Raw genomic sequence first — 23,824 nt, 5'->3', positions numbered from 1 at the left:
GATACTCGGCATCTGTCTGGAATCTGTTCAGAGGAATCACTGTAAAGGTGAGCTGTGGGGGCACAGGCTGGGGCCCGGCTGGGGCTGTGACACAGTGTGGTGTGGGGCGGTACAGTGGGGACGGGGTTCAGTGGGGTGGGGGTTCATCGGGATGGGGGTACATCGGGATGGGGGTACATCGTTAAAGCGTTTGCGAGGTCCTGGGGGGATCAGTGGAAAAGGGGAGGGGGGCAGGCAGCGGTCCCGACAGGGGCCACGCGTGGATTTATTGCTTTTTGCCGGGCCTCAGCAGACACCAAAACACAAAGGAAAGCTGCTGCCTCCCTTTACTGGAGCTCGAGGAGGGGGGTCGGGGGGTCCTTCGAGTCTCTTGTCCCAGTTTGTAAAAGAAGCCGCCGATTGAGGGGGCGTGGCCGGGGCGTGGCCGGGGCGGCGTGGGCTCAGCCTCTCTCTCCGCTCGCCGCCAGGGGGCAGCACCAGGACAGCGGGAGCGGCAACGGCGGCTCGGGAAGGGCTCGATGTCCTGGGAATGACCAGGGAGTGACCAGTGACCTGGGAGTGACCAATGAGTGACCTGGGAGTGACCTGGGAGTGGCCAGTGAGTGACCTGGGAGTGACCAGTAAGTGACCAATGACCTGGGAGAGACCAGTGACCTGTGAGTGACCAATAACCCTAGGAGTGACCAATGACCCTAGGAGTGACCAATAATCCCTGAGAGTGACCAAAAACCCTGGGAGTGACTTATAACCCCTGGGAGTGACCAATAACCCCCTGGGACTGACCAGTAACCCCAGGAGTGACCAATAACCTCTGGTTCCCAAGAACTGCAGCTCGTATCTTTAAAGTGTTCTTAGAAGACTGAAACACGTAAATGGTTCCAAACCACAGAAACTTGGATCTAGACTTATTTCGCTACTACAGACATCAAACATGTTCATCTCCATCTCCCTTGCACAATAATCTTCAAATAATGGATGAAGAAAAGAACTTGAGCCAAGCGGTCCCATTTCCTTTGACCATGAAAAAATGTAAGGGGCATTTAATATTAAAATGTACTCATTTAAACATAATAGATATGCAGTGTAAAACAGATGTGTGCTACAGGGCCCGTGGGACAAGCTCAGCTCAGAAGGACTTTGTGGATCTTCCCTGGATGAGGCTGTGGGGTGCAGCTCCTGTGCCCTTACAAACATCCCTCCTGCAGCAGTTGCTCAGTGATCAGACCAGGAGACATTCAGACTTTTAAAAATCTGTAATAGAATTAGAAATGTGTTTCAGGCAAGGTGCTGAAAATGGGACTCAGATCTGTAGGGGTGTAGAAAAGCTCCTGCATGAGTTTCCAGCCTGAACATCTGCTCCTGTACCAGGAGTACTTTGCTGATGGAATGAAGAGACAGTGCAAGGAAACTTGTGTTTCAAGTTTCAAGCATCCTGCATGGATACAACTCAGAATGATAATCCTAGCTGTCAACATCTGTTATGTCTGACTTTGCCACCTCCTGTGTATACATGGATACTGTGTATGCATGGCCACCCAAAGGGATCATTTTTATAAGTGATAATAAAAAGAACTTTAATAAAAGAACTCTGTGGGAGATCTTGGGTCCAGAATGTTCTGGGTGTTTCTCTGGGACAGCTGCAAGGTGTCTTCAGCTGCAATACAATAAAAGGATGGGATGATGCAGGGGAGTCCCAGACTGTCCTGGGACAAGTCATGGGCAAGCCCGGTGTGAGGCTGTCCCTGTCCCGTGACAGCAGGTCAGCCAGGCAGGGTGTATGGTGGCAGGATGAGCCCCAGACTGCAGCTGTGTGGGCCACCCTTGAGACACCTCCAGTTTGTGCAGTGGTTTATCACTGAACAGGCTTTGGAGAGTGAAGGACCGAGCCCTGTCCCAGACTGTGCCTCTGACAGGGCAGGCACAGCCAGTGCTCATGGCTTGAAGGGAAGTCTGGCAGCGTGTTACAAGGTCTCTGGGTTGTCTCTGCAGCCCATTTGGAAGGCAACAGTTTTCCATTGTTTGGGAGATTGTCTAAACATAGTAAAAGCCCTAATAACTGGCAGCGTGCCATATGCTTTGTGTTGAGGGGGGCTGAGTCTCTGAACATGGCAGAAATACACATTCCAAAGTCCCATTCCTGCCTGGGACAGAGGTGCATCCCACAGTTTGTGCCACGCTGACAAGAGGCCATTGTGCAATGTCTGCTCCAGTGCCTGGACGCCAAGAGACAGCCATGAACAAGCTGCTTTGCACAACAAAGAAAATCCTGTGAAAACCATTTTAGAAGCTTGAAACAGGACTGAGACTCAAGATATAATGATTTCAGTGTGTACAACAGATGGAGACTTTAGAGCATGGAGCCACTAATCTGTGGATTACAGACTCCCTAATTATAGACTAACACTTACCATTTATGAGAGGCACTTCCACTGAGGAAGGGATCTTGCAGGTCAGTGCTCAACAACGGAATGCCATGTTAGGGATAACTAGGGAAGGAACAGAGACTGGAAAATTTCACTGTACCAACTTCTTGCTCATTTGTATCTTGGAATATCTTGCATTCGGTTCTGGTCCACTGCAGATCTTGAAAATGGGACATGTCCAGGGGGCCTGGCATGTGCACTCAAAGGCAGAATCCCAGAGACACAGAGCAGGACCCCAGATATATGGATCAGGACCCCAGCTGCATAGAACAGGGCCCCAGCTGCACAGAGCAGGCTCCTCCATGCCAGGCACTCCCTTGAGGACAGACCAGCTGTCAATCAGTCAGATTTCTCAACACAAAGAGGGGAACCTCTGTAAACTAGTCACAGATCTTCAGCACCTCCAAATGTGAACCCTAACATTGTCCATAATACTAAACCCAGTATGATCCCATCTTACTGAGTCCTGGCCTTGGAGCAGATGAAAACACATCATTTGTGCTCCTTTGTGCCTACTTCTGTCCCAGTCAATTGTATAACAAACCATACACTGAGATACACACAGCCCACAAAACTGGACCCTGGTGTTACCTCTAGCACTGGGATCTGTTCTCTAACTGATACTTTGAGCCCTGGGACACAAGAACTAAAGCAATCATCAACCAAACAGATGATCCCGTTGTCACTGGCATGGGCCAAACAAGGGTCATCTGCAAACTAAGGTCAACAACTCTTTTATTCCAGATCCCTAACCCTAAGAACAATCCTGTCAACCTGTCCCCATGTTGTTTGTTGTTTCCAGACTTAGCTACATGATAATGGCTGGGAGAGAAAACAGCTTTGGCATGGATGAATCTGGGGAGCCTGCCTAGAGCCAGCAGTGCTTTGAGTCCACAGCCCTAATCAAGACCCTGTCACCAACCCTGCTTCCTATCATACCTAAATTAATAATATCTCTTTTATTTACTTCTGTCTTTACCCTATACTGACCTCCTTTGTAAAATGCAGACATTAACCTAGAGTTGAAGTTGCCCAAATTCCTCAGCTACTTCAGACACCCATATTTGAGCAATGAGAGTCTACCAGGAGCAGGAAATTCAACCTTCAGTCATGACTTTGGAGGCCTTTTCCAACCTAAATGATTGTGTGACTCTGTGACTTGAGGACACCTCTTACCCGCAGAAGTAAGGGTAAGGCAATGGCAGAGATTAGTAATGAAAATCTGGGATCTGGCCAGACGCAGTCATCAAATATGTTTTCAGTGCCTCCAGGCCAAACTGCTGACTTCAGCCATGGTGATGGACCTCCCATGTGAGCTCTGGGCTGCTGGGAGAACAGTCGCCCTTGTGTCTCTGCAGCAGCACCCGCAGCAAACCCACTCCCCAGGTCCCTGTGCAGGCATCGAGGTCATTCCCTGCCCTGTGCACAAACACAGCCTGGCAGGGCAGGATGCACCAGCTCCCACGGCCATGGATGCCACACGTGGCACAAGCAGGGAAGCAAACCCACCCAGTAAAGCCCTGTCCCCGAGCGAGACACACCGTGTGGTGTGCTGGGGCACAGGCGGCAGGGCCCGCTCTCCGCGGTGGGTGCCTGCGCTGGGAACCGCTGTGGGGGGACACTGGGATGAGCCAGCAGCACAGGAGTGAGTTCACAACCAAGGTAGACACCAGTTTCCTTCCCAGACAGCCACACACCATGACCTAACTGCTGTAGAATGCCTGCAAGAGGCAGATGTGCAGCCCAGTACCCACCCACAGCAGACATCTGTGCAGGGAAAGTTGCCTCCCTCGGAGGACATCTGATCCTTTGCATGAACTAACATTGTTCTGAAATGCTTCAACTACGCCCCAGCCCGGGTTTGGCTGCCTGTCCATGCTCACAGACAGCAGCAGATCTCCATGTGCTTTCTGCTGTGTCTTGATTCACTCTCTAGTGAAGTTACACCCATAGGTCAGTGTCTCCGTGGCCCAGCCTCACACCTGCTGAGGAGCAGCTGCTGCACTCTCAGGTGCTTCAAAATGCTCAGGTCCTGAGCAGACCATTTCCTTTAATAACAAACTGTGATAAAAAATGCAGTCAGGATCATGTAATAGTGGCTCATTAGTTCTGATTTCTTTATAGTAGCCTAATTAGGTTATGTGCATTCAGAGATTTGAATGGAACTGGAAATCTTTTGTTTGTACATTCTTTGTATGTTTTCAACCATCCCAGAAGTTAAGTCATGTTAACCTGACACAGAACATATTTTACAAAACAAGATTATTATTCTGCTTTGCATGGTCCAGGGGAAACATAATGAGCTTCACTTCCTGGAGACAGATAAAGGAGGACTGAGCTGGCAGAAGACAACATTTTTCAACAGCAGTTTCCAAGTTAGGGATCTGAACTCCTGTCCAGGCATGCAGACAATACAACTGGATGTTTTTTAGGATTAATGGAGAGACTACCCTGAAAAAGAAGGAGGGAAAATGGCAGATTTGGAAGTGCTCAGCACACAGGAAAATCATTCTGTTTTCATTAGGCATCTGAAATAGAATTTTATGAATGGAAGCCAAGTAAATTCTACAGGATCATTCTGACAAGTAGTACTGGCTGCAGTTATCTTTTAGGTCCTGAGTTTGCAAGCTGTGATACTCTCTCTAATTTAAAACCATGGAAACATTCTAATCTACAAAAATAGCATTAGTCATGAGCGTAGAACGCATGAAAGAGTTTTTCAGGATGACAACCACAGTATCTTAGAACCAGAGTAACTGTCTCAGTCAGCATGTTTTAGGGCTTTCCTTGCCATGTTCTCAGCAACACTTCCTCAGCTGCAGTCCACCCCTGCACTGTCCATACACCCCACTTTGGGTTGTGCCATACCTGCCCTTGTTGCTAGAGAAGGGAAAATGTGAACCTCTCTGGTCCTTTCCTCATTGTTGTTCCTTTGCAATCTTCAAAGGAAAAAAGTGAGAGCATTAGAAACTGTTACAGTGCAAGTCTAAGTAAAGAAACTGCAGTTTCAAACAAAGAAAAGCACAGAAAAAGCACAGGAAAGGTACACACTCCTTAACAGGGTTAAGGCACACACATTACTTGTCTGTAAGACAAGCCAGAGGAGAGCAGAGGGCAGCTGTGTGAGATGGAATTCAGTCCCCCTGAGCCATTAACTCTCTCTGTAAACCTCCTCATCCAGAACCAACACACACTCTCAAATCAGACTCTTGGTTTTGGACACAGATAGAAAGCATCTGTGCTAAACCTTCCCTGTCACCTCAGAGAATGAAGAAAGAATGGCAAAATCTACCAGGTATTACAGTAAAAAGACAACAACCTATAGTAGTTTGGATTCCTTTGCCTATGAAACAGGGAACTTTTAAAGTGGCCAATTCCCCAGTCCCAGGTAAGCCAGCCAGTGCAGTTGCAGTTGCTTAACTGATAGGGGCTGTGAAAAGAATTCAAGCATTCTGACTTGGCAGGCAGGACAAGCCTCTCTTTTCACATTCTCAGCACAGAAACTTCCAGAGGTTACCGTGGTATCTGTTACTTGGATTTTTATCAGCTAGCCTAGGCACTGAATGAAGGATTTGAATACTCTGATGATGGACAGTCACTTAGTCTAAACCTGTAAGAACAAACCATGGATAGGGTACCTAACGCTGTCTGATCACCTGCACATATCAGTATGTAACACACACAGGTCCTCACTTCTGTACAACAGTGTCAGAAATAATGGAAAGGTAAATCACTAAGTTATTGCAAAAGTAACTGCCACCTTCCTATCCATGTTCTACCAAGAGAAATCTGTAGCAACAGAACAAGTACAGGGAAAAGGAAAAGGATTTTAGCTCTGCAGACTGAGAGTGGTTCATTTGGCAGTTACGGGTCTGAAATTCTTAAAATACTGTTTGTTTTAGGGAAGCACGAAAGCTTTATTGCAGTTAAGGCATTAGCACATCTGGGGTGCAGACTGATTTCAACTTCAGGCATTCAAAGTTTATCGTGAACAGATACAACATTCATATGCTTTTGTGGGGAAATGACTAACAAGCTGCCTTTTCCCAGCCCCAAACACCTCACTGTGTTATGAAAGTTCACAGCAATTGATGCTGATAACTCACCCGCGCTCTGTAAAATGCTGCAATTTGACCCTGGGGTCCAGCCTCTCCAGCAAGAAAGCATCTAGCTCTTTATCAGTTCATCTCTCGTTTTGGTCTTTATTTTGTTATATTTAGTAAAATTCATAGAGTGGTGACACTCAGCACAATGGAATTCTGTGGTGCAAAATTCCCTATTAGACAGGAACGAGCCTGTGGTCTGATGAGTCAGCTCAGCTCCTTCCACCACACTCTGCCCGTGGTGAGGCACTCACAGGCCACTGATTTAGAAGTAAAAGCAGCTGAGATGAAAGAACCAGAATCCAGAAGTCAGGAAAAGCCCCTTCATCCTCAGCAAAGGTGGGTATGAACATGTATTTTACAGATAAAACATTGATGTTAATTTAGTGTCTGTGCAACACAGTAATCCTATAAGCTAAGGTGAAGATTTCCCTGGGAAATATGGATGGTGGGTAGTCTGGGAATGGCACAATCTGCTCTCTTCCACCCTGTGGGTCTGTCACAGCTGACACTGACCTCGATGTAGCAGGATTTACTCTGGACTAAGTCCTGCTTTCTCAGGTGACTTCTTCACTTCTTCCAGGTGTATTTGATGCAGCTTCAGACAGAGTCTTGGGTTTCAGGAGAGCAGCTGAAAAAGAGTTTAGGAAACAACCCATTCCAAGACCACTTGCAGAAGGGTGATCTTGCAAAGGAGGTGGTGGGCAGGCTGTGTTGGGATGATGAATATTGGTAGTACAGAAGCCTTTTTCTATCCCCTGAAAAAGGGAGCCCGTAAGCTACATTTGCTTTTCCCTGGGACATACTTACGAGGAACATAAATGTACATTATCTATTTTTATTTATTTTAACATCTGTGTGGAAGGGATAGCCCCCCAGTTCGTAAGAGTGGGATAATTTGAAAGTGATTTAAAGGGAAGTTTGGTAGCACAGTGAATACAGACTGAATACAATTTCTAACATAACTAGATTAGCTGGGAGTGTGAAAATTAAGTGAAAAATTAAGAAGTAGTCCTGACCATAACAAGCACGGGATCTAGTTCCTGCAAGGCATCAGTCACTCAGTTTAGAGAATACAGTTTTCCTCCATAGTGGCAGCAAATGGGCTGACAGGAAAACAGACCAGGATTTTCAGTCACAGTCTGGTTCCTGTGGAATTTAAACAGCTTCTGTCATGAGTTATACCAGAGGGGACAGGGCCATGACAAAAAATGTGAACAAAAGGCAGCTCTGCCTCTTTCACCAGCCTGGTCAAAATATATTTGACTGGTTGCTTCCTCACAATCACAAGGAACCATATAAACAAACAAACAAACAAACATAGTGCCTTTAAATCCAAAGTAATTCTACTCTGTTGACATCTAATTACTCATTATAGGCTTGTAATCACTAGCATGTAATCACTAATTATCTCTAGATACACCACCTGTTTTTGCTGTAGAGCCTCAGTGCGCTCTCCTGAAGCCATGGGCAGGGAGGTTGAAGGCAAGGACATTTGAGGTCTGCAATGGTTGATTAGGTCAAGTGCAACACCATGGAAACAAGGAAATCTCAGCTTAGTCCTAAAAGTCCTTTCTGGGAATAAAAGCAGCCACAGAGGAGAGTAGCTGGTGATCCCCGGGATAGGCTGGAATGAGAGGCAGTCACAACAGCAGGCTGATGTTTGGAAGCAAGTCAGCATTTGCCATCATAGCAGAGGCCAAATGCAGAGTGAGACCAGCCAAGCCAGGCTTCACAGCCTGGGGAAGATGCTGGATGACGCCATCTGGGAAGCAGGGAACAAACAGAACAAGTGGAAAGAGACTGATTTTGAGAGGCAGAACATGAACTTGGAGGAACTGAGCTGGCTGCTCTTGAAGTGAATCTGGCACATGTAATGGCAGAATATTTTAGGCTTCAAACTTATACAGAATGTATGTTTTCTTATGTAAATCCATCTCATCCAAGCCCTAACAGTCTTCTCCACAAGAAGCTAGACAGCTCTTACAGTGGCTACAGTCTCACCCTTCCCCAAACTGTGACCCTGAAAATGCCCACTGACCTGAAACCAACAGAAGATGTCTACAAGTTTACTTGGTTATTTCTGAAGGTCTGGAGTTACATCTCTGGAGTGGTCCTGAACTACCTTCATCTTAAAGGTGGCTGGAGCTCACCTGATGTGCACAACCTCCTGGGTCACCACCTATTCCTCCCTGTTACTTCAGGTGGGCCCAGCAGACTCTAGCAAGGTTGGAATATTTTGGGGTTCGTACTGATGCCAGATCTGTGTTTTTGAACCTCTTGAAAACATTACTTCTCCTGCCTTGTGAGAGCTTTATCTGTGTCCCCTTCTGTCCCCTACAACTTCTTAGCAGAGTAACTCAGTTTGCATCTGACTGCAAGGCCTGCAGTGCCGCAGGAGTCCTTGGGCACTGAGGAGGAGATAATAGTCCTTCCTTGGAGGACTTGGAGAGGGAGAAGGAGAGTCCAGACTCACCACAGGGAAAGTTTCAGAACCCTTGTTCCACAATTATTATTTATTAACATTTTGACTAGCAGCTCATTTCAGTAAGAAAAAAAAAAAACAACTCATGTTGAAATGCCAAAATTTTCCATAGATTTTGCTCAGCACTAAACAAATCTGGGAGCAAAAAGCATTACTGCATTTCAGAAATATGTTCGGAATAACCCAGTACAGAACATTATAACTTCCAGCTGCTCATCAGAGTTGTGGTCTCTGTTAGCATGACAGACTGACAGCACGCTGAAGTCAGGCTGTGTGTGTTGCTCGAAGTTACACCCTCCAACAATACAATAGCATTTTGCAACAGAAATTACCACGCTGTGAACCCACTTTCCCTGTGGCTTTGATATAAAACACTGAACAGGCTTTTGACAGAGTCAAATGCTTTGTCTGACTGACTCTGCAGTGGTTTGACTTTGGTAAAGGATTTCACCAAAGACACCATGCTATGCACAGCAGTCCCACAAGGACTGATATGCAGAGCAGCCTGGACGATCACAAAGGTCTGTCTCATCTTCTAACCTGGTATGTCCAAAAGTTTAAAAACTGGGTGTAGTGATGGAGGCATCAGCCCCTGGCCCATCCCAGCGGATTGAGAGCAGGCTTGTCAGTCACCTGCCCTTCATGAACATGCCATTTCTTGGGGAAGGAAAGAGTCTGCCCAACTCTGACCTCTGCTTTTAAATGTAAGTAGGACAATCAAATTTTCTTGTCAAGTTTGGCTCTTTCACTGTTTCTTCTGTGTTTGTCCTTAGCCTGACTCTCCCTGAGGTGCATGAAAGGCTGTGCTGGGGGCTGTCCTGATGTTGCTGCAAGAATGAATCAGCAGAACAACCCTGTTTGTCTGGCAGTCTCCAAAAACAGGACACCCCAGTAAATCAGGACTGCAGAGTATGAGAATGCAGCTCTGACTTTGCATGAAACAAGGCAACTCGGACCTATTTCACCACTGCTACTTAATATGCATGTAGTGAAGGGATGCAGTTTTATTAAGCCCCGTAGGAAGCAGATGAGGGTGACGAAATCAGAGTTAACCTGCCACTACCACTGCCCTGCTGCTTCCTCATGCTTCTCCAGCTGAACCCACAGACCTTGAAGGAAAATGAGCTATGAAAGCCGACGCTTATTTATCATGCTAACAAAGTTACACTGTTATTACATCCCTTTCATGTGCAATCAAAGATCTGCTGCCTACAGGCCCACAGGAAAAGTAGTGTAAAGCCATTCTGTATGGATTTGACATCAAGGAAGGAAATGTCCTCATTCAGGACATGGCTTTCCTTTGCTTGAGCTCGTAAGCATTGGTGAAGGAGGGGGTCAAATCCCAATTTATGTCAACAGTCTTTTTCCTTCAAATAACACAACATTCTCTGAGTCTGATGAACATTGTAGTCACAGCTATGGAGCCTGAGATGCTTCCTGGTGTAATAAGCAACTTCCAGCGACACAGGCAGCATTATGTGAACAAGAAGTTGCAAGTAGAGACATGCTTCACTTTTTCTATTTTATGGTTTTATTATACATAGAATGATGTTGAACAAAGCATCTGGGATCTGGGATTCAGCAGAGGATGCAGGGTTTTTCCAGTTAAGAGACTGCCCACTACCCTGACAAATGGAAAATGAATTAGCAAAGTCATCAGAAAATACCCATCAGAGAAAAACGATGCCTTGGCAGTGGCAGGCAAGATGACCTAATTTGACTTCTCTGTCAATACTTTTGCTGTTTGAACGATTCACTTGGCAGTTTAAATTCCTCTTCAAACATTTTAAAGATAACACTTAGTAAGTTGAGAGCCTCGTGGAGAAAATGCTTGTGAAAGTTACGCCACACGTTGTGCCTCTCACTGGTTACTCTGCGGCTCCGGCACTTGGAGCCCCTCATTCCCTGCACAGCCTCTGATGGGAACCCCAAGCCAGAGCTCTGGTAGCAGCTGAGAGAGCAACAAAGAAAACCAGCATGGGGGCTGAGTGCACAGAACAAGAAAATGCCCACCCCAGACAGGATGATTATGTCCCATCTGATTAACTAATCCCTCTGCAGAGAGGGATTTGCCTAAAGACCACTTCCCAGAAGGCACCATTCCCCCATTCATAACCAGTGAGGCTCACCTTGTAATGTGACTGATTTCCATTTCTCAGTGCCGCCTTAAACAGTCCTTACTCCACTGGAAAGACGCAGTCAGATGTGAATGAGAAGCTTGCCACTACAAAACATAATTTCCCATTAAAAAACTGCTGTTCCCTAGACCAGAAGAGCAGCCTATGTCTTTTCCTTCATGCTAGAACTAGCAAGGCCCATCTGGCAGGCTCAGCTCAGACTCCTGACCCACAAGGACCAGCGCTCCTGCTCTGGGGTCAGGATGTGAACCCAGCCCTCGAGCCGAGGAAATCCCCACAGGGCTGATGGTTGGCTCTGCTGGGTCCTGAGGCAGCACCAAGCACATGAGCTCACATGTCTGCCATCTCTATCTTCCCTGGGCTTGAGCAGGGGAGACAGCATTCCTGCCAGATCCTTCCCTGATGTCTATCTCCCATCTGCTTTGCACAGAGAAGCGAAAGGAGAGCTGTTTTCCCAGCATGATCTGAAGATGCACCACTCATGACTGTTTGCCTGACAAGCATTTTTGTCCATGACCATGTAAACATGTGATTTAAAGAAAGGAAAATTTCCTTAATTACAGGAGGCATGCATTTTGACATTGTGTAATTAAAAGCTTCACATCAGATCCAAGAGATATATACACAGAAATATAAATAATGCATTCTGCTGGACCCAAAAGCAAGGGTGCAGTGAACACACACTGAACCCAAACTTCAGTTTTCATGGTATTCTTGACCTAGTGCCCTTACAACACCTCACAAAAATGATCTTAAAAGCAAATGGCAATTTGAGAAATAAAAAATCAAGAATTGTCTTTTACACAGTGAGTGATTTTCCTTAAAGGCCAGATTTTAAAGCCTCCACTTCTCAGAAGAGCCCCCATACTCCTTTACTGGTGCAAATAATTGCAGTGCAACCATTTATGCAACAAGGCACTAGGAAAGATAAACACTGGAATCAGGATTTGAATAAATATTGCTATTAAAGTACAATGCTGAAACTTTTGCACATTTGCAGAATCAGACAAAGGCCAGGCCTCGTTCCAAAGAATTTTAATTCCCCATAAAGCTGCACAACCATATGGAGAGGTCCCAACCAAAACAAGGGGTTCACTCTAACCTCTCTGTGTTCAGTGCACGCAGCCACAGAGCAGCTGCATCTCAGGGCTGTTTGTCTCAGGAAAGGCTCAGCCCTCACATATTTGGCCCTGGGGAGGTCGGGGCTGAGCTCTCTTGTGTGGAGCAGGACGGCCGCCAGCTCCGAGACCAGCACATCCCTCTCACAAAGGGCAGAAGCTGGATGAGATGGTTTTCATCTTGCACTCAGTGGATCCCACTTGCAGAAGGGGGAGGATAAATGTCTTTGTGCTAAGGCAGACCCTTAGGAAGGTAAAGAGCTGGTGGGCGGCCCCTTTGTGTGCGTTTGTTTGGCTAATACTGGTGGTCCTGTTGCTGAGCGAGTTACAGAGGCAGAACATTTGCCAGGAAAATAGTAGAAAAAATTCCAAAACAAACTTGTTCTGGCTATTTGAAGGGATATTTCCTTCCTCAGCTGCCAGACACCATTGCCACCCCTGCACCTGAAACAGGACAGTGAGCACCCCACGGGGGTCAGTGCCAGGCTCTTCTGCTGGCACATCCCGGTCAGGGGCAGTGGGGCTCTGATGCAGGCACAGCACCCGTGGTGTGAGCGCAGTGAAGACACAATGCTGGGGCAGCTGCACGGTAAAGTTCATGTAAGAACACGAGAACAACCCAGTGCAACCCTCTATGGTGCTGTTCTAGAGAAAGTAAGGGCAGACACTGACCAGCATTTTACTCTGCTGCATGACACAAAGCTTTTAAAGTAACTCTTCCAAATTTGCTGACACAGTCTGTTTATATTTAGCGCATCTTTTCTTCTCCTAACCCTTCAGACCTGAATAATTAGTCAAACATTCAAGGTTCTGTAGATTGTTCCACTTAGGTAGTGAAAAAACGGAGTAAGTTAATGACACTGGTACAAGTCCAGTTACAAAAGCTTCCCAGAGTGCAAAAGGAAGGAAACAATCCCAAACCATTTCCTCTCTCATAACTTCAAGCCTCAGTCAGCCAGTACCCACAGACCGCCTCTCCAGGCTTAATCACAGGGTCATTGTTCTCCATGATGGGTCAGGCTCCATGTGGATTTTCCCTAAGAACCACCGGTCCTTGGAGGACCGGCAGAGACAATGGCACTGCTTTGTTTGTGCAAAAAAGGTTGGAAAAAGCATAGCTGACAGCATATCATAATGCAAATATGTGGTGTGAGAAATCACTTGGCAGGAATGTTGAGCCCAGGTACCACGTACACTTGTTTTAGATAAAGAAATGAGCACTTCGAAAAACTATCTTGGTCAAAGCTCCAGTTTTGGTGCTGCATGGTAGATTTCACAGGCCGCTACTGCTATACAGCCATTAGCATTGCCTTGGCCCTCCCTCTGTCCTCCGGGTCTCCAGTACGTTTGAAATGAAGTTGCAGTGGAGCTCTCGAAGCAACACCATAAATTAGTGAACACACGCAGCTCGTTTGTGCGGCTCGTCTGGTGGTGTTTGCGTGACAGCAGCACCCGCGTGGGAGCAGCGCAGCTTCTGTGCACCAGACATCGCTCGTGCGGGGCTGTGGCGTTCACCCGACCGCAGTGCCCGTGCGGGGCCCGTGGCCAACCGCGGTGAGGTGAGAGAGCGCCGGTTTGCGGGCAGCGCCGAGGGACCGGCGGGGACAAACTCTGCCGGGGCCGCTGCCGGTGCGTCCGGGCACAGCCAGCACCGAGGCGCTCCCGTGTGTCCGCTCCGTCCCGGGAAGGGGCCGGTGCCAGGTCCCCGCGGCTGCCCGGACAGCCCCACCCGGCCCGGGGGACACCAAAGCAGCCGCCCCAGGGCCATCCGGGCGGAGCCCGCCCGTGTCCCGCGGCCGCGCAGCCCCCGCCCCGCCCCGCCCGCGGGTGGGCCCGCCCCGTCCCGCCCCGTCCGCCCCGTCGGTGCCGTCCCGCGGCGCGGCGGGGATGGCGGCGGACGGGCGGCGCGAAGACGAGGAGCTGCCGGTGTACCTGGCACGGCCCGGCTCGGCGGCGGTGCCGCGGCAGAAGCGCGGGGGGCTCTTCTGCAGCGTCGAGGGCGCCTTCGAGAGCAAGACCCTGGACTTCGGGGCGCTGCGCGTCGGGCAACGCCGCGCCCCGCCGCCCTCCCGCCCCGGCCCCGAGCCCACCACGCCGCCCACCGCGGCCCCCGGCCCCGACCCGGCCGCTGGCGACCCCCGCGCCACCCCCGGCGAGGAGCGGCTCCAGGACGCGGCCCCCGCGGAGCACAGGGTAGGGGCCGGGTTGCGGCGGGGCTGGGCCGGGACCGGGGCGGCGGGGGCTCGGGGGGCTGCGGGCGGGTCCGGCTCCGCTCGCCCCCGGGGCCGGCCCGGAGGAGCCGCCGGTGGCTCCCCCGTCCCGGCTGCCCGGCGGGGTCGCGGCCGTGCCCGGTGCGCGGAGTTCCGGCCGCCCGGCGCGATGTCGGCGGTGTCACCGCGGCACCGGCAGCGGCGGAGGCCGAGTGTCAGAGCCGCGGGCTCGGTTTGCTGCAGCTGCTCTTTTATACTTATGTGATAGAATACCTGTCCCCGCGCTACCGGGCATAGAGAAAAAAAAGGAAAAAAAAAAAAATTGGGGGATTTTGGAGCCGTTGGTCCAGAGCAGGCGATCCTTATCTCCCATGGGCACAAACCAGAAGTACCGCGCCAGGAGTGAAGGGCATCACGTTGATCTGGAAATGGCAGTGCCAGAGGTGTCATCAGGCACAAAGTTTCTCCACTTACACCAAACTGAAGGGGATAAACTGATCCATCCAGCTCCACGGGGTAGGTCCTTCTGCCGGAGGGTGAGAATGCTCACTGTGCTGGTTCTGGTCCCATTTGCACCGGCAGTTGGGCAGGAAGATGATTAAGTTAATGGTGTTGAGTGAATCCCCTGGTTGGAGTTTCAGTGGGCCCTTTGGCTCATTTTTATATCAGGCACGGAAGGCCACTCACTCCTGCTGGTCAATGAGTTTGTTTGGGGCTGAACTTTTTAGTAGCCATCTTACGGTCACTCGTTTTTAACGGTGAATGGGACAAATTAATAAAACCCATTTTTGAAGATGGAATCAAAAGTCACCTGCATTTGAGCACAAAGAAGTGGCGTGGATGTGTCAGGGTTCTGCAGAAACCTCCACTTGGGTCTGGAGTGCAAACCCTGATAAACTGCAGACGTTTGTGATCTGGAGGCCTGACCTCACCAGCTAGAGGCCGGTGGGAGTGCAGCAGTGAACTGTGATGATTTGGCCTGTCTGGGTTTTGGGGAAGAGCACCAGGCTGTCCTCAGTGTTTGCTGTCTTCTGTAGGAATGTCCAGCTTGGCAATGCTTGCCTTGAGCTTTCTTCATTGCACTTCTTCAGCCTCTGCTTTTTGATTTCTTATTGGCACACTTCTCAGTTCCTGTTCTTGAGCTTTGCTCCTTTTCAGTCTGTTTTACAGAGTCAGGATTATTCCTGTCAGTACCAACCTTGTCTATGTGGTATGAATAGCAGCTGCAGAACTGACCACTGCATTAACAATTTTGTGCTGCTGCTCGTTGGAAAAGAAGCAGAAGCTCCCGACAGCCTGTCTGCAGGCTTTGCTGTGAGCTTTTCTTTATTAGCTCTACCAAAAATTTGAAGCAGTCTTGTTCCCTTTTAAGGTCTTATGTAGGCCTTGTCTCTGGCGTTTTGTAGCTGAGATTTTCCTTCAGCAACTCCTCTCTTCCTGATGATTTCTGCCCCTACATTTCTTCCTCCAAGGCCTTTCACCTGGTAAGCTTCAGGAACCAAACCCCTTTTTTCTTGCCTAAGAGGGTGGGAAGCTTCATACGTGTTCTTCTGAGTGCATGGCTGGAAGGAATCATATGACTGGTCCCCGAGTAGGACAGTCCACTGGGAAATGCACGTGGTGCACACCAAGCCTCACTGCCTGCACAGCCACGGGGAGTTTGCCTGCACTGGACTCTGCAGACTCAGAGCACACAAAGGCACTTTTGTCAAGGCAAATTGAACTTCTTTGAATAATTTCACAGATTAAGAATCAGAGAGAGAGAGAGCTCAAGTCGTCTACCCTTGCCCAAGCAACTTGTTTATTAGAGAAGGTGAGAGTAAGAGACTTGCCTGTGCCCAGGGCAGTAGATAGAGATCTATTGTCTAATTTTTGCAGTGAAAAGTTTCTTTTTTTTTTTCTTTCTGTAACATTACAGACATTAATTACAATTAAAGCACCAACAGTTCTGCAGGGACACAACTGCAGCGAATAACTACCCAGTGATAACATGTGGTGTCATGCAGCTGGATGGTGTAGTACAGGCCCAGGGTCATGGGCCTCACTTTATTTTATCACAGAGTCTATTGGAAGGACAAAACCTGGGCTGTGTATTGGGGAGCAGTGAAGCCATAATGGGGATGTGGCTCAGAGCAGTTGGGGGCCGTGCCTTTGCTCCATCAGTGGGACTTTGAGCTTTGCCAGTGGATTCAGGGACAGAGAGTGACTGTTGTTGGGGCAGGGGCCAAGGGGCTGCTGGGGGAAGCACTGGCTATGATGGGCTGCTGCTGCCTGCCTGTGTGGGCAGATGGGCTTCCTAGGGATGTGCCTTTCAGCTGCTCTTTGCTCAGAGCAGGAGGCCCTTTTCCCTGGTAAAAAGTTGTGCTGCAGCAAGAGTTGTCATTGCAGAACACTTAAAATTTGGGGGAACAACGTTGGGAGGCCACATTCTGCTATGATGTGAACTATTTGCAGAGACCTTTTTTACCAAGAATGATTTAACTCAGGGCAGATTTCCATCAGTAATAGCCAATATGGACTCTACCCTTGTGAAGTGTCTTGCAGTTTTTCTTGAGAGCTGTCATGCCACTTGTTTAGCCAGAATGGATTACTACGCTCACTTTACTATAATGAAGTTAAGGAGAGTTTCTCTGTAGGTCGCAGATAACACCCTCTGAATTGCTGTGGTCAGGATGTTCACTGAGGGCTGCTGATGTATGAACAGGTACTGGAGAGCTGCAGCACTGGGCATCTGCAGAGGCAACAGGGAAAGAGCTTTGCACTCTGTGCCTGGTGCCTGGGAAGAAGGTCAACCAGACGCCTGTGGTGGCCTCCTCCATGTGCCTCCTTGCTGCTCAGCCATGCAGAGACCCCATGTTTCCATCCTCCTGTGCAGTCACACAGGCAGGAGCACGTGGCTCGTTGTGCCCATCCCCAGACACTCTGTCCGTCCGTCCTGCTGCGTGGTTCTGCAGTGAAGTCGTCATTTCCAAGGCAACTGGCTGTGGTCCCACAAACACGGGATTGCGGCTTCGCCGCAGGCTGGGGCAGCTCCATCGAGGAGGAGGAGTGTGAGGGAAACTGTCAGGCAGTGAAAGCAGGTGAAGGGTCTGTCCCCTCCATAAGAGTGTTGGGATCCAGTCTTTGGCTTTCTCCTGCAGGCATCCAGTGTCACACGTGTCCGGTTGTGTGACACCACTCGGGTTCAGCTTGCAATAAAGGCTGGAAAGGCAGGCAGGGCTGCCTCAAATGGAGAACAAAGCTTGGCCTAACTTGATGCTCTCTTAGTTTTTCTGACACTTGTAAAATGTGCTACAACTTCTGCATTCAGCTTTCTGGTTTCCATTGCCAGTAATTTATGGCAGGAGCACCAAGCCAACAGCAGTCTGTGCCTCACGAGGCAACTTGGCGCAGTCTGAAGTTGCAGTTGTGCACTGCCTTTAGCACAGTTTAAAATCTTGCATTTGTGGAGGGGATCCTCATAAAGCACTTTGATAATATTAATTCATCACCTCAGCGTCACACCATTCAGGATCTGTGTTTTGGTTTTACTTGCTCTTTTTATAAGACAATGATTCGGAGTTACTTTATTTCTGTTACTTTTACAAAAAACAGGAACAAATCCAAGCCAGTGAACTAGTTCCCATAATGCAAATACAACAGTGAAATGTGTTACAATTCATGGAGTTGAATGATAAACACTCTGGTCTTTATTGAAAAAATCCTACATGTGTGTGTTTGTATTTTTTAAGAAATCTGATGCCTGAAGCACAGCAATGAGTCAGTTCTTTGGCTGCTCATGCCAGGACAGAGGTTATTGCTAGCAGTTATGAAAACTGCAGAGTTTGATAATCCAACCCCTGTATAAGAAGACAGATACAGGACCCTGTGGGAGTTATGCAGTAGGGCTAGATTTCCAAAGAAATTAGGGATTCATTTGAAGCGTTTCTGCTTGCTGCTTATGATTTACCACAAAAGTTACCCGAACATGTAAATAGTTTGATCTTTCACTTACCCTAACATGGAAATAGTTTGATCTTTCACACTACCTTGTGGTGACAGTCTTTGGTTTCCTTCTGTCCTTGTTCTCAGCTCTGGGTGGTCAAGGCTTTGGAAGTGGCTGGTTCCTGTGTGTGGGCAGTGCAGTGGGAGCAGGGAGCTGGCTGGCCGGTGTGGCCACCAGAGTACCTGGCCACCGTGTCCAGGGCACACCGGGCTTGCTCTGCTGGTGCTTGGGAAAACACCTGCAGCAGGACATGACAGCAGTGATGCAGCAGGACTTGGCAGCAGTGATGCAGCAGGACATGGCAGCAGTGATGCAGCAGGACATGGCAGCAGTGATGCAGCAGGGCATGGCAGCAGTGATGCAGCAGGACATGGCAGCAGTGATGCAGCAGGGCATGGCAGCAGTGATGCAGCAGGGCATGGCAGCAGTGATGCAGCAGGACATGGCAGCAGTGATGCAGCAGGTCATGGCAGCAGTGAGACCCAGCAGGGTATGAGGGGTCTCTGTCTCTGCCATGCTGCTGTAGCACGAGGCACAGTGATGAAGGGCTGGTTCCTTTGTGTCTGTGGTCCTGACAGGGGTGCTGGGGAGCTGTCACCTCCTGGTAGGGGGCACTCAATCCACAAACAGAGTTTGGGAGCCAAACTGCATGAGCCATGTGAACAAGTCTTCTTGTTCTCACAAATTCATGTGACACTTGAGATTTGAGATTTGCAAGGCAAGGCTCACTGCTTTCTCACTTGGAAGAGGCTTTGTTGTGTTGGAAACTCCTCCGAGCATTTTTTATGAACATAGTTGGAAGTGTCAAATGCAAACTTCAGTAGGTTTAAGTTGAAACTAAACATTGTGGTTTGGCTGTAGCAGAATAGTTGGCTCTGTCCAAAATAACCTTTTCCTTTTTATCTAAGATGTCAGTACCTCCCGTGGGCCAGAACCTCCTGGCTCTGCCTGCCCAGGCTGGGGAGAGTGTTTGTTTCCCATACATGCAGCCACAAGGTGGATGAACTTTTGTGGGCTTTTGTTTCCCATCTGGGGTGTCTGCACCGGAGAGGGAGCTTGGAATTGGCAACAAAATAGGGAGGTTTTTTGATGAGACCCAGAAAAGTAATTTGCTATGTGTGGTCTCCTCTTGAGAGGTGGTCCAGGTGAGAGCAAAGCTGGTCACTGACAGCCATAATCCTGAGGAAAACCATGGCAGAGAACAGCTGGAGCAGTGTGTGCTCCGTCACTTTATTTTGGGCAAAAGCTTTCCCTACACAGACCTCTTCCATTGTCACCTCTGCCAAGAGGTGGAAGGCAGAGAAGGTTGATTTTTCTCCCAGGGAACAGTTGCTGGAGGTGGCTGGAGGAAATGGGAGAAAAACAAACACCAAACATGCAGGCAGCCTTCCTGGAGACAGGGCTGAGAAGCTGGAAAATATAGCTGGACTTTGGCTCATTCAGCTGGGCTGGCTCTCGACTGTGGGTCAGATCCAGCAGCATCTTTCCCTTCGCTCTGCTGGGAACAGCTGAGCTCCGTTTTACAGCGCACAGATTTCTGTCCAGTATCAGATGTTTCCATACAGCTGAGGGGGTAAAAGAAGTGATGCTAAGCAGAGAGCTCAGACCTTTCTAGTCCTTGCTCTGCATGTTAAAGGGGGTGAGGTGGGTGCCCGTGTTTCAGGGACTCAGGCTGGTCCATCTGCACTCTGATGGAACTGAGTTGTTTCAGTGGAAATCCAGATGCTCATGTGCAGCCAAAGCTCACCCCGCAGAGGGAGCCAAGAGTGAAGTGGGAGCCTCTCCCTGCAGGCTTGGCATCAGCCCTTCGCAAGGGATGACTGCCTGTGTGAGCAGCCCAAGCGCGGCAGGAGGAGGGAGGGATGTCCCTGCCTACAGTGGGAACATTTCCGTTGTGCCTTTGGAGAGAGGAACCAGAGAGAGAAGGGATTCTCCATCAGAGCTGGCAGGGGTGAAACGTCTCAAACAGTCACTGCTGCTGCTGGTAGCAATGCCAAGCAGAGGGACAGGGCCCCTCCCAGTCCTGTAGCCTTTGGGGCCAACCCCTTGGCCTCGAGTGGGTTGCTGTGGGTCACTCAGCTAACCCAGCCCCAGGAGAGGAAAAACCCTTGTTGAGCCACCCAGCTCAAGGACACTTCATTACTCTGAGGGATCAGGCAGTAATTGAAATAATTGGCCTTGAAGCAGCAGTCACTTGTGTACACATATTTGCATATTCCATTTGACATGTTTGGTTTCAACCTCATTTATTTTTGGCAAAGAGAAGAAACAGCCTCTCCCTCACCTGGACACCTTCTCTACATGCCTGCAGGGTGCAGGAGCTGTTCTGGGGCCATGGGACTCCTGGCTTTGATGCAGGGATGGTGTTTCTGTCCCTTGGATTCAGTGCCTCTGAGGCAACTTAGCCCCTAAAAACTTGCCTGCTAGGAGAGTAGAGGGTACAGTTTCATGCAAAGAATATGTATGTGGAGGAGAAGATGGTGAGCCTGGGGACAGGCTGGCCTGACAGATGTGCTGAACATTACGACATTTGAGCCCAGATTGTTCCGTGACATTCACTGAACCTCAGCTGTGGCTGCCTGAGAACCATCAGTTGAGGATGCGTAGGGCTGGTGGGATGTACTTCTGTCCTTTGCACTGTCATCAGCCTCTGGGTCCCTACGGATGGTGGTTGAGCCAGGCCACAGTCAGAGCTGGGCCTGTTTTGGTGGCAAAGTCCTTGCAGCAGCACGTGCCTTCTACTCCGTGTTCACACCGCTGGTGCTCCTCACCGTGCTCCTGTCACTCATGGCTGGCCACAAACATCTGGTGCCATGTTATCCCTGCAGGTGTTTCTGAGGATGTTGTGAGCTCTGAGCACTGCCATTTTAAATAACTTTCAAATTGACCATGCTTCTCATAGAGGATGTTTTGAAGCATGTGAGTAATGCCTCGCGGACTGCACCTGGAAGAGATCCTATGGAAAAAGCCTTTTTCCATTCTGAATGTTTTGGGCCCAGGGCAGCATGTTTGACTGTATTTGTGTGAGTGTCACATAGCAACCAGGAGCAAAGCACATCCCTTCAAACGAGGGGTCTGAAGTCACCGTGGCTGGCCAGCATCCAGGGGGCTGATGCAAGCTCAGCTCTTGAAAGTGTCCAAGTGTTGAAGTCAGCAGCATCTGTCTGCATAGTCATTTATCTGTTATTAACTAATTAACTGCTGCTCTTTCTGTGACTGATTCCAAAGTTGAAGTGACACCACTCAGCATGGGGATACTCTTAAACTTTCTGGAAAACAGGCATGTGAAGTTTCAGGAGGTTTGGGGATAGGAGTTGAGCATCTTTCTCATCTCCCATCCCCATCCAGTCTAATTTCAGTAGAGACCAGGACTTGTTCTTGAAGCATTGCAGTGGTGTGACAAGAACAGCGTGGTCTGGTACCTGATCTTCTCTCCCCGTGCTCCTTAGCTGCAGAGGCTCTGGCACAGTGCTGCTTCTCCATTCCCTGCCTGGCACTTGCAGACACCCCCTGCCCATGCATCCACTGGGGAGGAGGGGGAAATTTTCAGCTGCCTCTTGCTGACTGTGGAGGTGTAGCAGCTCCCAGGCAGTGGCACAGGAGCTGGGACAGGGAGGCAGCTGGGTCAAGCAGCCCTTGCAATTTTGTCCATCCTCTCGCAGTCCTGGCAGTAATAAGTTATTGAGCATCTGCTGACTTTCACTTGAAGCTGGTGAAAGCTTTTTGGGTTTAGAATAAATACATATCCAGTAAAACGCTCCAAGAGCTTCAGCGGAAGCACACACAGAGTAACAGACTCAGTGGGTAATAAAAGCTTTGGGCCGAGTTACTGAGCCGGTGGAGACATCCAAGCTTGTGGTGAGGGAGGAGGGAGAGCTGCACCAATCTGTGTGCTTAAACCCTTCGGCAAGGAGAACAGACAGTTAACGCTGCTGTGACCCCCTGCTGAACCTGGCGGCAGAGCACGCACTCCTGACAGCCCATGCTGCTGTCACCCGCTTCTCCAGAGCTCAGCAGCAGTCCGAGTTGGCTGCAGTGTCAGGGGTTGTGCTGTGAGATGGCTCTGCATGTGCACGCACTGGTGAGCAGGATGCTCATGAGGCCCCTGCTGCATTGTTAGGTTCTAGGTCAGAAAGCAAACTGGAGGAGGGTTTGGGTGTTGGTCACCCGGGTCAGATGGCTCGTTTTTCTGCCAGGAGCTAGAAATTGGATTTACAGCAATGTCTGTGCCAGGTGTGTCTGTAAAATTTGTCTAGTGGAGAGCACACCATCAGCTGCTGCCTGGCAGTAGGATCTGTAGGAACATCTCGCTGATGGTGTTCAAAGCTCTGCACGTGAGCAGAGTCGCAGCTGGCTTGGGAGAGAAAGTGAGATTCAGGCCAGCCCTGGCTCCTGGAGCTGCTGGCAGCACCACAGATCGTGGCAGGCAGGAGAGGGCAGACGAGTTCATCCCATCATGGCACAGCTCCAGCTGGCCTGGTCCTGGCCAGCCATGGGGTCCCAGGCTCAGCTTCGTCTGTCTCGGCACACACTGGGTACTCGTAGCCAATTCCACCATTCAAAGCTTCCTACCAAGGTCACAGCAGAGGAAAGGCAAGAAGTCCTTGGTGCTGCCAGCACCCGTGGTGTTTACGTGGCATGCAGGATTCCCAGAGCCAGATGTGCGGTGTATTTTATTATTTTTTAATGTTTCTAATTCTTGTGCTTGTGAAAGAAAGTTTGAGGTAATGCAGGTGCACTCCGGTGGCCCAAGACAGCTCATTCCATTACAGCCCTTGGTCACTGTCCTTGCTGTTGTTATGTGGAAGGTCTTGACTGGTGCAGAGCCCTGGTTGTGGCCATTCCCCCGGGCCCTCCCTGCAGGCTGGATGCAGGTGCACATTGGGCAGTGCCTCGTGCCCAGTGTTGGTGCCTGGTGTCAGTGCCCAGTGCTCAGTGGCAGTGCTCAGTGCCTGCTGTCAGTGCCTGGTGCCCGGTGCCTGTTGTCAGCTGTCAGTGCCCAATGCTGGTGCCCGGTGTCAGCACCCAGAGCTTGGTGCCTGCTGTCAGTGCCCGATGTCAATGCCCAGTCTCAATGCCCACTCTGAGTGCCTGGTGCCGGTGTCAGTGCCCGGTGTCAGTGCCCGGTCCCGGTGCTGGTGTCACTGCCCGGTGTCACTGCCTGGTGTCACTGCCTGGTCCCGGTCCCGGTGTCAGTGCCCAGTCCTGGTGTCAGTGCCCGGTGTCACTGCCCGGTGCCCAGTGCCGATGTCACTGCCCGGTGTCCCTGCTCGGTCCTGGTGTCAGTGCCCAGTCCTGGTGTCTGTGCCCTGTGCTGGTGTCAGTGTCCGGTGTCACTGCCTGGTCCCAGTGTCATTGCCCG

At 49.7% G+C, this 23,824-nt stretch overlaps 1 protein-coding gene and 1 long non-coding RNA gene across 2 annotated transcripts in view; one reads left to right on the top strand and one right to left on the bottom strand.

The window, feature by feature from the left end:
- Nucleotides 1-11,139: 11,139 nt before the first annotated feature.
- LOC114067140 lies at nucleotides 11,140-14,028 on the bottom strand. Its single transcript, XR_003573331.1, has 3 exons — nucleotides 12,940-14,028; nucleotides 11,953-12,067; nucleotides 11,140-11,196 (listed from the first exon to the last, which is right to left on the bottom strand). It is a non-coding gene; the product is annotated as an uncharacterized LOC114067140 (long non-coding RNA).
- A 119-nt stretch (nucleotides 14,029-14,147) lies between these two features.
- The window catches only part of DPYSL3 (dihydropyrimidinase like 3), a 31,927-nt gene continuing 22,250 nt past the window's right edge, over nucleotides 14,148-23,824 (top strand). The window contains exon 1 of the mRNA XM_027902374.1: nucleotides 14,148-14,460. Coding sequence (XP_027758175.1) covers nucleotides 14,155-14,460 — 306 coding nt within the window. The 5' untranslated portion in view covers nucleotides 14,148-14,154. The remainder of the gene's footprint in view (nucleotides 14,461-23,824) is intronic.

The sequence above is a fragment of the Empidonax traillii genome, unplaced genomic scaffold, assembly GCF_003031625.1.
Source record: "Empidonax traillii isolate 1590-97213 ecotype Southwest subspecies unplaced genomic scaffold, ASM303162v1 scaffold22:size5013007, whole genome shotgun sequence".
NCBI lineage: Eukaryota > Metazoa > Chordata > Aves > Passeriformes > Tyrannidae > Empidonax > Empidonax traillii.
The sequence above is the reverse complement of the archived record's forward strand: the minus strand, read 5'-3'. Positions and strand labels throughout refer to the sequence as shown.